The 12,155-nt window shown below is 46.2% G+C and overlaps 1 protein-coding gene across 14 annotated transcripts in view; it reads left to right on the top strand.

Moving 5' to 3' along the window:
- The window catches only part of RGS8 (regulator of G protein signaling 8), a 40,417-nt gene that overhangs the window by 20,744 nt on the left and 7,518 nt on the right, over positions 1-12,155 (top strand). For 10 of the 14 annotated variants that reach the window (XM_042807286.1, XM_032998634.2, XM_042807306.1 and 7 more), the window contains 3 exons: positions 1,771-1,872; positions 2,801-2,865; positions 11,350-11,516. In XM_042807286.1, coding sequence (XP_042663220.1) covers positions 1,771-1,872; positions 2,801-2,865; positions 11,350-11,516 — 334 coding nt within the window. The remainder of the gene's footprint in view (positions 1-1,770; positions 1,873-2,800; positions 2,866-11,349; positions 11,517-12,155) is intronic. The other 4 variants (XM_042807290.1, XM_042807268.1, XM_042807321.1 and 1 more) reach the window with 1 other exon arrangement.

Genomic DNA, 12,155 nt, shown 5'->3' with positions numbered 1-12,155 from the left:
TGTCCTGTCTTGGAAGTCCTCAGCCAGAGATTGGTGTTCCATGAGAGACAAGTTCCTTGCTCGTGGCACAGCATCTCTGCCCCCCATACGCTCGGATTCCCTGCTGCAGTCCCTTGATCTCAGGCATCAGAGAGAAATCTGAGCAGCATTGCGGTAATGCGTGTCACACCTCTTGCTGAGAAATTTGTGAGCTTGTTAGAACAACTAGTGGAGGGAAGATAAAGGCTGGGGGTAGGAGGTATGAGGAAAGGTACCGGAAAGATCCTACAGCGGACTCGGTGTCCGTCTGAGCACAGCAGGTCCAGCATGCTCAGCCAGGAACATGACACTTTGCACGCAGTATTTCTGTGCTGGTGTGTGAGGTTTACGTAGCACAGCATCCCAAGACCACTGGCTGCCGGTCCATAGTTTGAGGCTGTGCAACAATTCCTGTGACCGAAGATCTCCAGGTTTTTGAGCTTGTTAAATGCTGCAAGCTGCCTGTGCTGCACCAGGGAGACACTCATTGCATTTAATTAACATTTAATTTGCTTTAAGATTACATTAAAATGTGCAATAATAGAAACTCTCCAAAGGGCGGGAGGAGAAGGGGGAAACAGGCGTGCTACAGATTGGCTCAGTTGCTGGTGCTGAAGTGTTCTGCAAGAATTACATATGGAAGGGAAAAATACTGTACATCCCTCTGCAGTCACAGAAAGTATTTGGCATCTGTTTGGCAGCAGGGCTCGGAAGGGCTTTCTTCAGCTTGGAAGTGGGTCCAGCAGCTGAGAAGTGGAGACTGGGTCCCTAAATCCTCCTCCCGTGGTCCGGAGGAGAGAAGGACCTCGTTCAACACCTGGGGAATCTGGTAGAAGAGACGCCCTTGGTCCGGAGAGGGCAAATCACAGGCTCTGCCTTTCTAGAGACCATGTAAAACCATTAACCGGCACCTATATACTATCAAGAGGAGATGATGCCAGTCCTGTATAATGCACGTGTGTGTTGCGTTTCCCTCTCCCCCTGTGTTCCTCCCCGTCCTGCGGTTACGTAACGAAGGATGCTGCGGACGCGCTGGCTGTCCCGGGAAGGGGCTGGCAAGGATGCGAGGAGCTGGCAGAGGAGTGAAGGCTCTGGGGCTGGTTTGAAATTTAGAGAAAAAAAGCAATAAGGCTGTTTTCTGGCTGGGTAAGCCTGTCAAGAAAGAGGCAGTTTTAGCCTTGCTTATGTAACCCAGGCTAAAGAAGCTGCTTGGGATCCCAGCTGGGGTCTTAGGGCTCTGCAGCACTGGCTCACCTTGCAGGTGCCTTACTCCTTCTCTTCTTCCTCCAGCCCCCTCCTGCCCTCAAGCCCTGGTATTCGTGCTGTTTCTGGTGCTGCTGGATCATTGTGACTGATTTCTGGTATTGCTGCCCTTTGCTCTTCTCCCACACCTGACCAGAGTGGGTCTTTCCAAGAAACCATCCCAAAGCACAGCCTTTAAAAGCCTTTTTGCCAGTCAGAGCAGCTGAATGACGGGTGTGGGTGAGCCTTCAGCTGCTCTGGTGCTGTGTCCATCCTTAATGCCTGCTTAGCATCCTACTGGAGATGTTTCAGGGTCCCTCCCACAGATGAAGGAATCAAGGACACAGGTCTGATGAGGCACGGAGCCACTGAGGTTTTTTGGTTTTGTTAGGTTGTTTTTTTTTTTTTTTTTTTTTTTTTTTTTTTTTGCACCACTCTGGCTAGACTTGTAATCATCATCTTCTTTGGTTTTCCCCTGCTCACACCCCTGCTCCCCCACATCGACCACAGGAACAGAGGGATGAGGACTCGCCTGGGCTGCCTGTCTCACAAATCAGACTCATATAATGATTTCACAGCTATTCTTCCGGACAAGCCCAACCGGGCTTTGAAGTGAGTATAGCTGCAGCACCCCACCCCGACCCCATTTCTGTCCTTCCCCTCCCTGCCCACCACCCCCCTCTAGTATTTTCTTCCTTTTATTGTACTTTGTATAAGCTTTGACTAGTTCTTTTAGCCACAAGGAAGGAGGAAAACAAAACAGCATTGATACAGCAGGAACAGCCTCAGAAAATACCTGGATCATTGATACGAGTTCTCCCGTGAGACAGGACATGTGCATGGTCCCCACTGCTGTATGTTGGACACATCTGCATGTATTTGAGGACATAATTTGCCCCTCTGTCACCACAAATAAAAGTCTGAGCAGCTGGCTCGGTGTAAGAGGTGACCAGCAATTTTGGGTCACAGTCCTCTTTGGCTAAGCCCTGCTATTAAGCACTACCAGAAAGTCATGTGTTAGTTTGCACAACGCTTAAGGTAGATGCTTCAGACAATCCAGAGTCCTGATGTGAGATGAGTGGGATGGGATTCGTCTGGTCACAAGTCACTGCTTACGTCTGAGCTAAGACTCTAACCTTCCCCCGAAAGGCAGGAAAGAGAAATGAACACTTCTGCAGGGTTGGGTTTCATTTTGCTTGACTTCTGGGTTTTACAATGTAGATGTCTACATCTGAACTTGTTCCCTGGTCCTCTGCTTAGAGTCAATGAGGAAAAATTGGTCCCTTTTTAGGTGTGATTCATCTGGCATATTTTACCCGCCTACCTGGGGATGTGAGATGAAGACAGTCAAGTCGCTTGGTATCTCCTCACTGATTCTAAAGGGATCCCAGGGTGACTTGCTCACCTGGAGTCCTCTACATTGTAGACCTCCAAAGTTAGGCAAGAAGAATTCCAGCCTTTCTCGGTGTCCTTGTCAAACAGCCCCAGAGGGGTCAGCAGCCATGGGTTGTCTGTAACTTGCCTCTTCCTTTCTTTACAGAAGACTGTCAACAGAAGAAGCAACAAGATGGGCAGACTCTTTTGATGTCCTTTTATCCCATAAATGTGAGTAGACATCAAATTCTACCTTTTTTTTTTTTTTTTTTTTTTGGTGCCCCTTGTACCCTTAACACAGGTTGTAGCTAGGACAAACAAAATATGCCTTGCATAGCACAGGAATGGTTCCTCAGGTAGATGCTCCCTACCCACTAGGCAACAGTCACAGTCGTAGACAGGACTTGTTCTCTGGTTAAAAGGCGTGGGAGTGAGTTTCTGTGGGTTCTCTTCCTGGCTTTGCTCCTGACCGGGTGATCACACCTGGTGCAGTCATCATCAGCCCAAGGTTTAGCCTTCTCCAGCTCCTGGGGATGTGCTGGAGGCCGGACTCCAAGGCTGTAGCTGTGTGTACCATCCTTTGGCACATGCCCCTGGGTCCAGTCTTCCCGCACAAGCAAATGGCAGGTTCTCAGCTTGCTAAAGCCCCTCGAGATCTGCAACGCCTGCTTGTTTCCCTCTCCCTCCAGCTGCTCTTCTGCACCGTGTCAAAGCGCAGCCTTTGCCGGAGTGCTATGGCACAGCAGCATATGTGGTTCAGTAACCTTGAACATCTCGCTCCGCAGCAGAGAAATCATGCGTGCTAGCCCTTCGCAGGATCTCATTTACAGTTGCCAATGCAAACCTGAAAATTTCACATCCAGAAACCTTACAACATATAATTAGCGCACCTCACTCCATTCAATAGATCAATCGTATCAGTTCTGTTCAGAAAATATTGTTCTGCTTCACCAACACTTTCACACTGTGAAATTAAAAACAAGACAGTGAGGTGCACAGTGTAGGTTTGTTAATATGTTTCTATTGGAGAATAAAACAAGAGCGAGTCAAGGCTGGGGAAAAGTCAATGTGGGTGGTGAACTACTTTATTGCAATAAGGAACTGTCTAGCTTTCTTAGAGATTCCAGTTTTTCCACACTTACATTTTAAAATATAAGTGTAGAATTATATTATTATTTAAAATAAAGTGTAATTTTGCTGGATTTCTACTGAGATGACAACAGTTTTGGCAGGGAATTAAGTGACAACTTTAAACAGGCTGGCTGTCCAAGGCAGAAAAAGCAATATATAATTTTAGCAGCAGTATCTTGTTGAGATCATTGCTCTTGCAGCCAGTAGAAAAGAAAATATATTGGTATAGCTGAATATGGCTAAGAAGGAACATTTCTTTTGTGGAAATTCAAAACAAGAAGGGAAAAATGCACCAGAGAGACTATAGCGGTGCCTGAGGGGTGTGGATGGGGGAGGACAGGATAGTCAAATCAGAGTTACAGTTCTGTACTCTAGCCCCTGTTCCTCCTTCACCAGTGTAAAAGTTGAAATTTTCCTTATTAGACACAGACTGCAGCAAAAGTGCTGTAGTTACAAAAGCCAGTGAATTTATGCATCTACATACTGACATTATACAGACTGTTCCCTCTTCAGTTGACTGCTGCAAATGCTAAATCAAACCTTAGTTTAATTATTTCGTCCAACAGCCTCCACGAGAGTGTCTGGTTTTATTAATAAATTAGCCTTATAGAGTGATAAATGAATTATCAGAATTTTTCCTGTCTCTAGAACGGAAAGTAATTCTGATAACTCTGGCACCTAATGAAAAATATTCAGTTCCTAATAGCAACAGAAGGTGATCTTTAAAATTTAAATTAATCTTTTTTTATCAGCAGTCATGGTGACACTGCCTGGTGATGAGTGACAAAAAAAATGTGTTGTTTAATAAACTACTTTCTAAAGGAATATATTACAATTGCTCTGCACCTGAAGTTTCTGGAATTGCTAGCCTGGCAGTCAAGAGTTATAATGATGCAAATACAAAAAACTGTTGAAGCAGAAGTGTTCAGTTATACTGGTTTAAAGGAGAGAAGAGTGTATACCCATAAAAGGAATTATATTGTAAAATCATTGTGGTTTTGCTTATGTATACTTGTATCCAAAACACAGAAGAATTGGAAAAGATCTGCTACAAAAGCAGAACAAGAGAAACTTGCATTTTTGCTGTTAGAGATGTGATGATATTAGACAGGTGAGGGAGTCTTGTGCCTTATCTGACCAAAATTTGAGCAAGAAAAGCAGTGCCTGTCCTGCCTGCATCTGTCTGTAGTGACGTTGCCAGATAATAGTCTACTTTTAGTGCCAAGAGAAGGACAGAACTGTCTCAGCCTAATTTCTCTGTGACTGCCCAGGTGAACAATATTGGCCAGGGAAAATTTGAATTCATGCTTGGGGGCATGGGCTAAGCACCAGCTGAGCTTGGGGAGGATTTCCCCAGGGGCTCACAGCATCAGCAGGTAGGCTGCTTCTGCTTGACACATCTGTCATAAACTCTTTCTTCACTAGATGGACAGTTCATCTGTTTTGGAAAGGAGATTGTGATGCAGATTTCAGGGGGTTGAGTGGCGCTTTCTACTGCAGTTAGATGTTATGGTGGTTTAGGGTCCTTTCTGGCCAACCTGTTCTTTGGGAAAAAAACAAACAAACAAGCAAACAAAGACCAGAGTGCTCAGATAAGACTCAGGAGCTGGATGTAGCAGCTGAAAAGGGGGCAGTCTGTGTTGATAATATTGCACAGTGTTGGGCAGATGCAAAAAAGAGCTCCAAAGAGCAAGAAAGTGGATCAGTGCTCCCTAAAAGACTCTCTGAAGTGCCAGGGTGAGCCGGCTGCCCTTGTACATGGGGGAGGCTGCAGGGCTGCAGTACTCTTTATGGGAAAGGCAAACAACTTGTACTCTTCCACTTCCTATTTTCACGAGTCTCCAAAAGGTTTCTAAATGGAATTGACCTGAACAGGTATCATGCATTATACAGACTCTATGGAGAGTGTCATTATGCTCATTTTTGTCAAATATCTCTTGAAGTGTGCTGACCCTGTGGGGCCCTCCCCGCCTCCTTCCCTCTCCCCTGATTGTTTCAGCGAATGACCTCTGTAGGTAATGTTTGATCCTGACATGCCGCTGTCTGGCAGCATCTTGAGTGGAGGACTGAAACCCCCTGGGTTTTGAAGCAGCTGTGTGTCTCCAGAGATTCCCAGGCTGGGCAACGAACCTCTGTATAGAGTGGTCTGATTTGGATTAATTCCCCGGTCATTTAAAGAATAATTTGTATTGACATTAGCAAGAGATTGTGAGTAGGAAAGGCAGAAAGGTGCTCTCCGTCACACCCCCACCTTTCTTTTGCACTGGCATTGGGACTTCAGCATCCCTCACCCTTGTCCTTCTCAAGTAACCAGCCCTGAATGGTAGGATGCACCTCAGCTCCCTTTCATTGATGTGTGTCAGTGCAATGATATCCTTCTTGCTTTTGCTAGTGGATGAAGCAAATCAACTTGAAACCATAGAGTCAGCCAGTCAATCCCCTTTTTTACAGCAGGAGCCTTGTCTGAACTCACTGCAAGAGACACAAGCACAGCGTAGCAGTGTTCCCTTGGGTCAGGGCTTCTGAGCGTGGAAAGCAACAGGAGAGAGGAGTTTGATCCTACTTTCAGCAGGGAACTGAGTGAGTAAGATACAGATCATATGTAGCACTCTTCCTTAGGTGCTCAGGGAGCAAAAGCAGTGGTTTCAACATGCTAGATTTTGGCATCTTTTCCCGTTTTGTGCCAGCACAGATTAGCAATGGCTGTCATGGAAGTGGAGCTCAGTGTGGTCCACAGAGTGTGCGTGCATGCATGTGAGTAACTGAAGAGTAATCCCCGCTCAGTACCCATGTCCAGGAGGTACGGGCTGGTCAGCCAGATGGAGATTTCTCTTGACAGGCTGCTGGAGGGAAATACAAGCAATGGCATGTCTCATTCTGCATCCCTTGTGGGGCTGGACACATGGCTTGTCGTTTGTCCAGAATCCAGCAGAACAGTCTGTCCTCAACCCTTAGTCACTTTTCAATGAAGCATCCAATGTAGAAAACCTCTGTGCTGAATTTCAATTTTTATCTCAAGGGTGATTTCCCGCCCCCCACCCTGCTCCACCATTTTTTGTGATCTCTGTGCTCTTCTGCCCAAACTTTATTGTTGTCCTCCTCCTTCTGTTTTCTACACATTGCTCCTCTTCCTACACAGCACAGGAATATCCCAACCTACTCCTAGTTCTTTCTAAGCCAGAACAGCATTAGCATTAGCATTGTGCTGTTGACAGACAGCTAACATTCAATGAAGTAATGCTAAGCAACAGTGAGAACATGTACATATGCTATACAGAGCATTGTGGCCTTGTCTCTTTAGCCCTGGACCCAACATGCTCCGTAGAGATAATCCATTCATCTACCAGCCATAAGGACTCTACCTTTAATTCCCTACGTGAAATACTGATTGCCCTGATGGCGTGAAATGCATGCATTAAATAAATGATTGTTGATCGCTTTCTTACTCTGACAGTGGCTAATGCTTGGTTATTAAGCTGTCTGCCTGAATGATTTAAGCCACTAATCTCAGCTCTTCCTTGTGTTGCCGAAGCTTGCCTTAGTTAAGACCTGTGTTGTGTTTTCTGCTAGCCAGTTCAGTCCTTTCCACCACAGTCCTCTTTACTGGAAAGGATCCACTCTCCATGACCTGAAGAACAACGTTTTAATGGGATGGCAGGAGCACCTGGGTCTCAATCCTCACATTGATCTGCCTGGCAGTCCCCGTCTATAAAACACAATTTCTTGTCATTGTCTAATTCGTAGGTGACCTGTGGGGTTATAGCTGTACAGTGTTCTGCAAAATCTTGGGACGGGGTAATGTACAAATACTTGTGCAATCTTTCCTGACAGTCCGCTTGTGAATTCCCTGGGTATATCTGAATGGAGAGCAGGGCATTTTGAAGATTACATCTACACTACAAAAGTAAAAAGCAAATGTCGTCATCTCCTCTTTCAGACTCTTGACACTCAGTAGAAGAGCTCCATTTCTTTGCCTTCACCCTATCTGCTCTATCAATACTGATTTATTCCTTTGGCTTCAAGCAAAGATCTCTGCTCTTGAGTCAAATTCCTGAATAAGTGTCCAATAGTTGTCTTGAAGGGCTGTGGTCTATGCCAGTATGGCTCTGTCTTCTTGAATGGCCCTGCCTTTAGGCTGCACATTTTATGGATATCTTGTACTGCTGCATCTGAAGAGTTCAAATCCTGTGCTGCTTCTGTAAAGCATCCCTTTGGAGTCGAACTTCTTGGTGTTCCTACTATCTTCCAGGAGGCTGACTCAGTAGGTGATGCTCCTCCTGCTCATATCACACTGCAATCCAGTGCTGATTGCCCCAGCATGAAAGCTGTCCAGTCGGGTGGGATGAGCTTTGAAGTGCTGATCGTTCATAAACGATGCTTCCCTGATAGCCGTCATGTGCAGGAGGAGACTAAAGTCAACATCCAGGTCAAATTCCAGCTCAGGTGGTGGCAGTCCCCATACCTAATTGCCCTCCTGCCCTTTCAATTGGATTTATCATTATTCCATGATAAACTTGTGGGCAGTGATTTACTACTGCGCAGTCATCTGAACTCCCATCTCTACATTCTGGCTGCCAGGCACGGCTGTAAATGCTGGCAGGCAGTCAAAGGCTACAGATGAAATCTCTGGAAATCCAGGCAGTATCGATTCAAGGATGACCTCTCCCGTGTCCAAGACCTCCTCTGCAAGGTGTTCTCAGGTCCAGCCTCATCATTTCCAGCTCCTCAAAGGCTGTGATGAGGGCATGACAGGAATATGTGAAGAAGTGGAGAACAGCCAGACACTATTATTTTTCGATCCGCTGTCTAAACTTCAAGATAAAAAGGAGCTGATTGACTTGAGAGCAGGAGGCAGAGCATGTGGAAACCTCCCGGTCCCAGGAGGGACCTGCTGCGGCTGCTCTCCAGGGCAAGGCTGAAGCAAATGCCTTTCTCACCTCATCAATCATGACATCCCCTTCTTTTAGCAGATATTCTATTTTGCAGATATTATATTTGCAATGCAAAGCTGCTATTTCTGCAAGTGATCCTCTGTCAGTGCTGGGGCTACTGTAGAGGAAAGGGAAGGGGGAAAGACCAGGACAGAGAAAAGGGAGCAAGACCTCTGCAGAGAAACACAGCAGAGACTGTATAGTCATAACAGTGTTCTTGGGTGCTGGACTATTTAATGTCAAATGGCCGAGGAGCTGATTATATATAAAATGACGTACATCTCAGGGAACGGCTGCTTTCTCCCTTTTGTACTTTCTGCTTTCTGAAACCTGTCAGCCTGCTGTTATGTCCTCTGCTCTTCCTCTTTCAAAGACTCCCTGCTCTATTCTCAAGTCCTCCACTTGCTCCCACACAGGCCCTGTGAATTTTATAGGCATTAAGGGGGACACAGGTTTTGAAAAATTTTTCTGTCTCCTCCTGGGTTTCAGGAAGTGGAGCAGCCTGAAACATGTCTCTCATTCACCGTATTTATCTACCCACGGGGAGGCTCAAAGCAGCCATGGGCAGTGTAAGCCTGACAATTACCCTGCTCCTCGACATGTCTTTGGCACTCTCTGCTCTGCAGACTTCTCCAAGGCTAATGTCACATTACTGTCCCAGGCTTGCACCCACAATTTGCACTGTTAATTGCTCTGCAGTGCTTATGGACAGGAGCCTTGGTTTCGTCCACAGTAGTAGTCTGAAACCCTGATCTTCTCCTAAAAGTGCATTAATTAAGACGTGGCAGGATGAGCTGGTATGATCCAGCTATTTCTCACCCTCCTGGGGCTGACGGGAGGAGCAAGTGCAGCTGAGACAGGGCATACCCGTTCCAGTCGCCGATTGCTGTGCTCTTTGCAACGCAGGCTGCTGATGGAGCAGTTAGCGGTGCAGACCCCATTAATGAAGGAGCTTTGAGAAACACAGAGTGGAGGGGTTTAGCCTGTAGTACGGTTCTGTCTGGACTAATATCGTCTCTGCCTTTCCCTTTGAGGATCTGGGCAGTCAGACATCTCCACTGACTTACGCGCAGCCAGAAATAGGATTGTTAGTTGCTGTTCAACACCTAGGGCCATTTCGTAGGGCTTGAGGCTCAGGACCAAGAACTGAAAAATATCTCTGTGTCCTAAGTTATTACTAGAAACAAGAGAATCAGGAATAAGATTAGGACACACAAGGGAGAAAAAGGGCAGTGTTACACTGCTGCTGTTCCTCACGTACTTGGTACAGGCAAGAAAACAAGGACAAAGCTGTAGGGGAGTTTGTGATGGATCCTGTGACATGGTCAGCCACTGTGAAAATGACCCACACCAAGCATCAGCCATCACCCCGTGGGCTCTGCCCCAGCTCCCACACCCCCTGCCCAGGGGGGAAGGAGGGAAGGCAGCACTGCCAAGATCTCCCATGGCAGAAGCAGGGCAGGTGGAGCCCCAACCCACAGCACTGCAGGACCCACAAACCCTCATCGGTCTTTGTCCATCCCTGCTAGGCACACTTGTTCCTCCCATCCTTCTGGGGAGTCTGACCTTGCCAAGTGCATTCCCAATTCCATCGATATTTTTAGACACTTGCTTGGAAGTAGCCCATGCTGACTCAGGAGGTTTCCCGTCATGAACTACAAATACTCAGATCCTGTAGAAAAAGACCAGGAGAAGTTAGAAACATATTACTGGAAAAAAAAAAACAACCAACCAACCAAACAAAAAACAAACAAACAAACAAACAAAAAAACCAAACCAAAACAAAACAAAAAAACAAACAAACAAAAAACAACAAGGAACCAAATTTATCCCAAGGCTAAAGGAAGGAGAAAGGGCATCTGTGAAACCTTCAGCTACTTCAACTCTGCTGGTGCCAGTCAGGGAAAGGAAATAAAAAACAATAGCTGTGTCCATAAATACACCCAGGCAGGGCTTTAAGAGGACACAGATCGCCTAATAAATCTTTCCATATTTCTAATCTGCCCCAGCTGACTCAGATTACATTACTGAAATGTCACAATTGCTAAGCATTAACAAGTGATAAGAACACTTTTACCACTGACTAGACAAGTAGTAATTATGCTATGTCCTTTCCCTCTCTCCTTCATTGTAGCTGTAACAGTTAGAGTCTCCAAGATCCTTCCTCTTTTTAAATAAGAACTAAAAATATGTCACAAGGCAATAAAGCAAAGTGACAGAAAACATAGGAGACAAGTCCAGAGACGGTATGTTTTATTAAAGTTTTTTCTTAATGACAGATAAGACATTACAAACTGTTGCATTAACACGCACAAGATGCCGTGGCAAAGAGACCGTATTGTCTTAAAGGTTGATGTTTTCAAGTGGAACTTTTCAAAGGTTAGGTGCCCCAACCTCAAAGAACGTCTTTTGCCATGTTAGCTGGCAAAGTACTTTTTCAGAGCAACAGCAAATGATGTTTGGCTTCGTAGCAGTTCACCAGAGTCCAGCTGATGCAATGGTGTAAATTATAGACATGTCCTGGGATCACAAACCTTGGGGGAAAAATCAAATGCTCTTTGGTATGCAGGGTTGGATGAAAGGGTGTCTATTAAAGAGACTGCTCCCTGCCCTCTTTCTCCGCCCATTGTAACTCCCCACGTCGCTCCTGCAGATGGGCTGGCCGCTTTCCGTGCTTTCCTGAAGACAGAGTTCAGTGAGGAAAACCTGGAGTTCTGGCTTGCCTGCGAGGAATTCAAGAAGACCCGCTCGGCAGCCAAGCTGGCCTCCAAAGCTCAACGGATCTTTGAGGAGTTCATCGATGTGCAGGCTCCTCGAGAGGTGGGCATGCCAGCACCCTGGGCAGGCAGAGCATCCCTGTGGCACGGGGAGCACTGGTCCACCTCCCCCACTGGGGACCTGTGGGGTACCACTGGGTTGGGGAGCCCTCCCTCTCCTCCAAGAGGTGATGGTGAGGAGTGGATATAAGGAGGATGGGGATGCCATCCTGCCTGCTTACAGCTGTCTCCGCTCATGGTGACTCATCCCCTGGTGAGGGCAACTACTTTGATGATACTAAATTAGTCATAGGTAATGAGTTCACTGGCAACCACAACCTACGTTTCCTAACCTCTACAAGCTTCCTAGGAATATTTCACCTTGTTCCTCTCATTTACTATCAATCCCCAAGCAGGCTATCAGGCTCATTTCTCACAGGACATTTTGCATAGAACCATCCTATGAATTACTAACTTGTTGACTCTCCAGGGAGGAGTGTTTATTTGCTGACTAACTCCCAACTCAATTAGACCTCATAATAGTTGCGAGCAATAATTCAGAGCTGAACAAAAGGTGCAGTCACAACCTGAAGCCTGGAATTGTTAAGTCCTTTTTCAAGTACTGACAGGCTGATGTGACTGACAGATCCTGTGTCGTGATGTTGGGTTGTGTTATATTATTCTGTATTCATAATGCAACCCG

This window comes from Tyto alba, unplaced genomic scaffold, assembly GCF_018691265.1.
Source record: "Tyto alba isolate M040663 unplaced genomic scaffold, T.alba_DEE_v4.0 Super-Scaffold_1000006, whole genome shotgun sequence".
In the NCBI taxonomy this organism is placed as follows: Eukaryota; Metazoa; Chordata; class Aves; order Strigiformes; family Tytonidae; genus Tyto; species Tyto alba.
The sequence above is the reverse complement of the archived record's forward strand: the minus strand, read 5'-3'. Positions and strand labels throughout refer to the sequence as shown.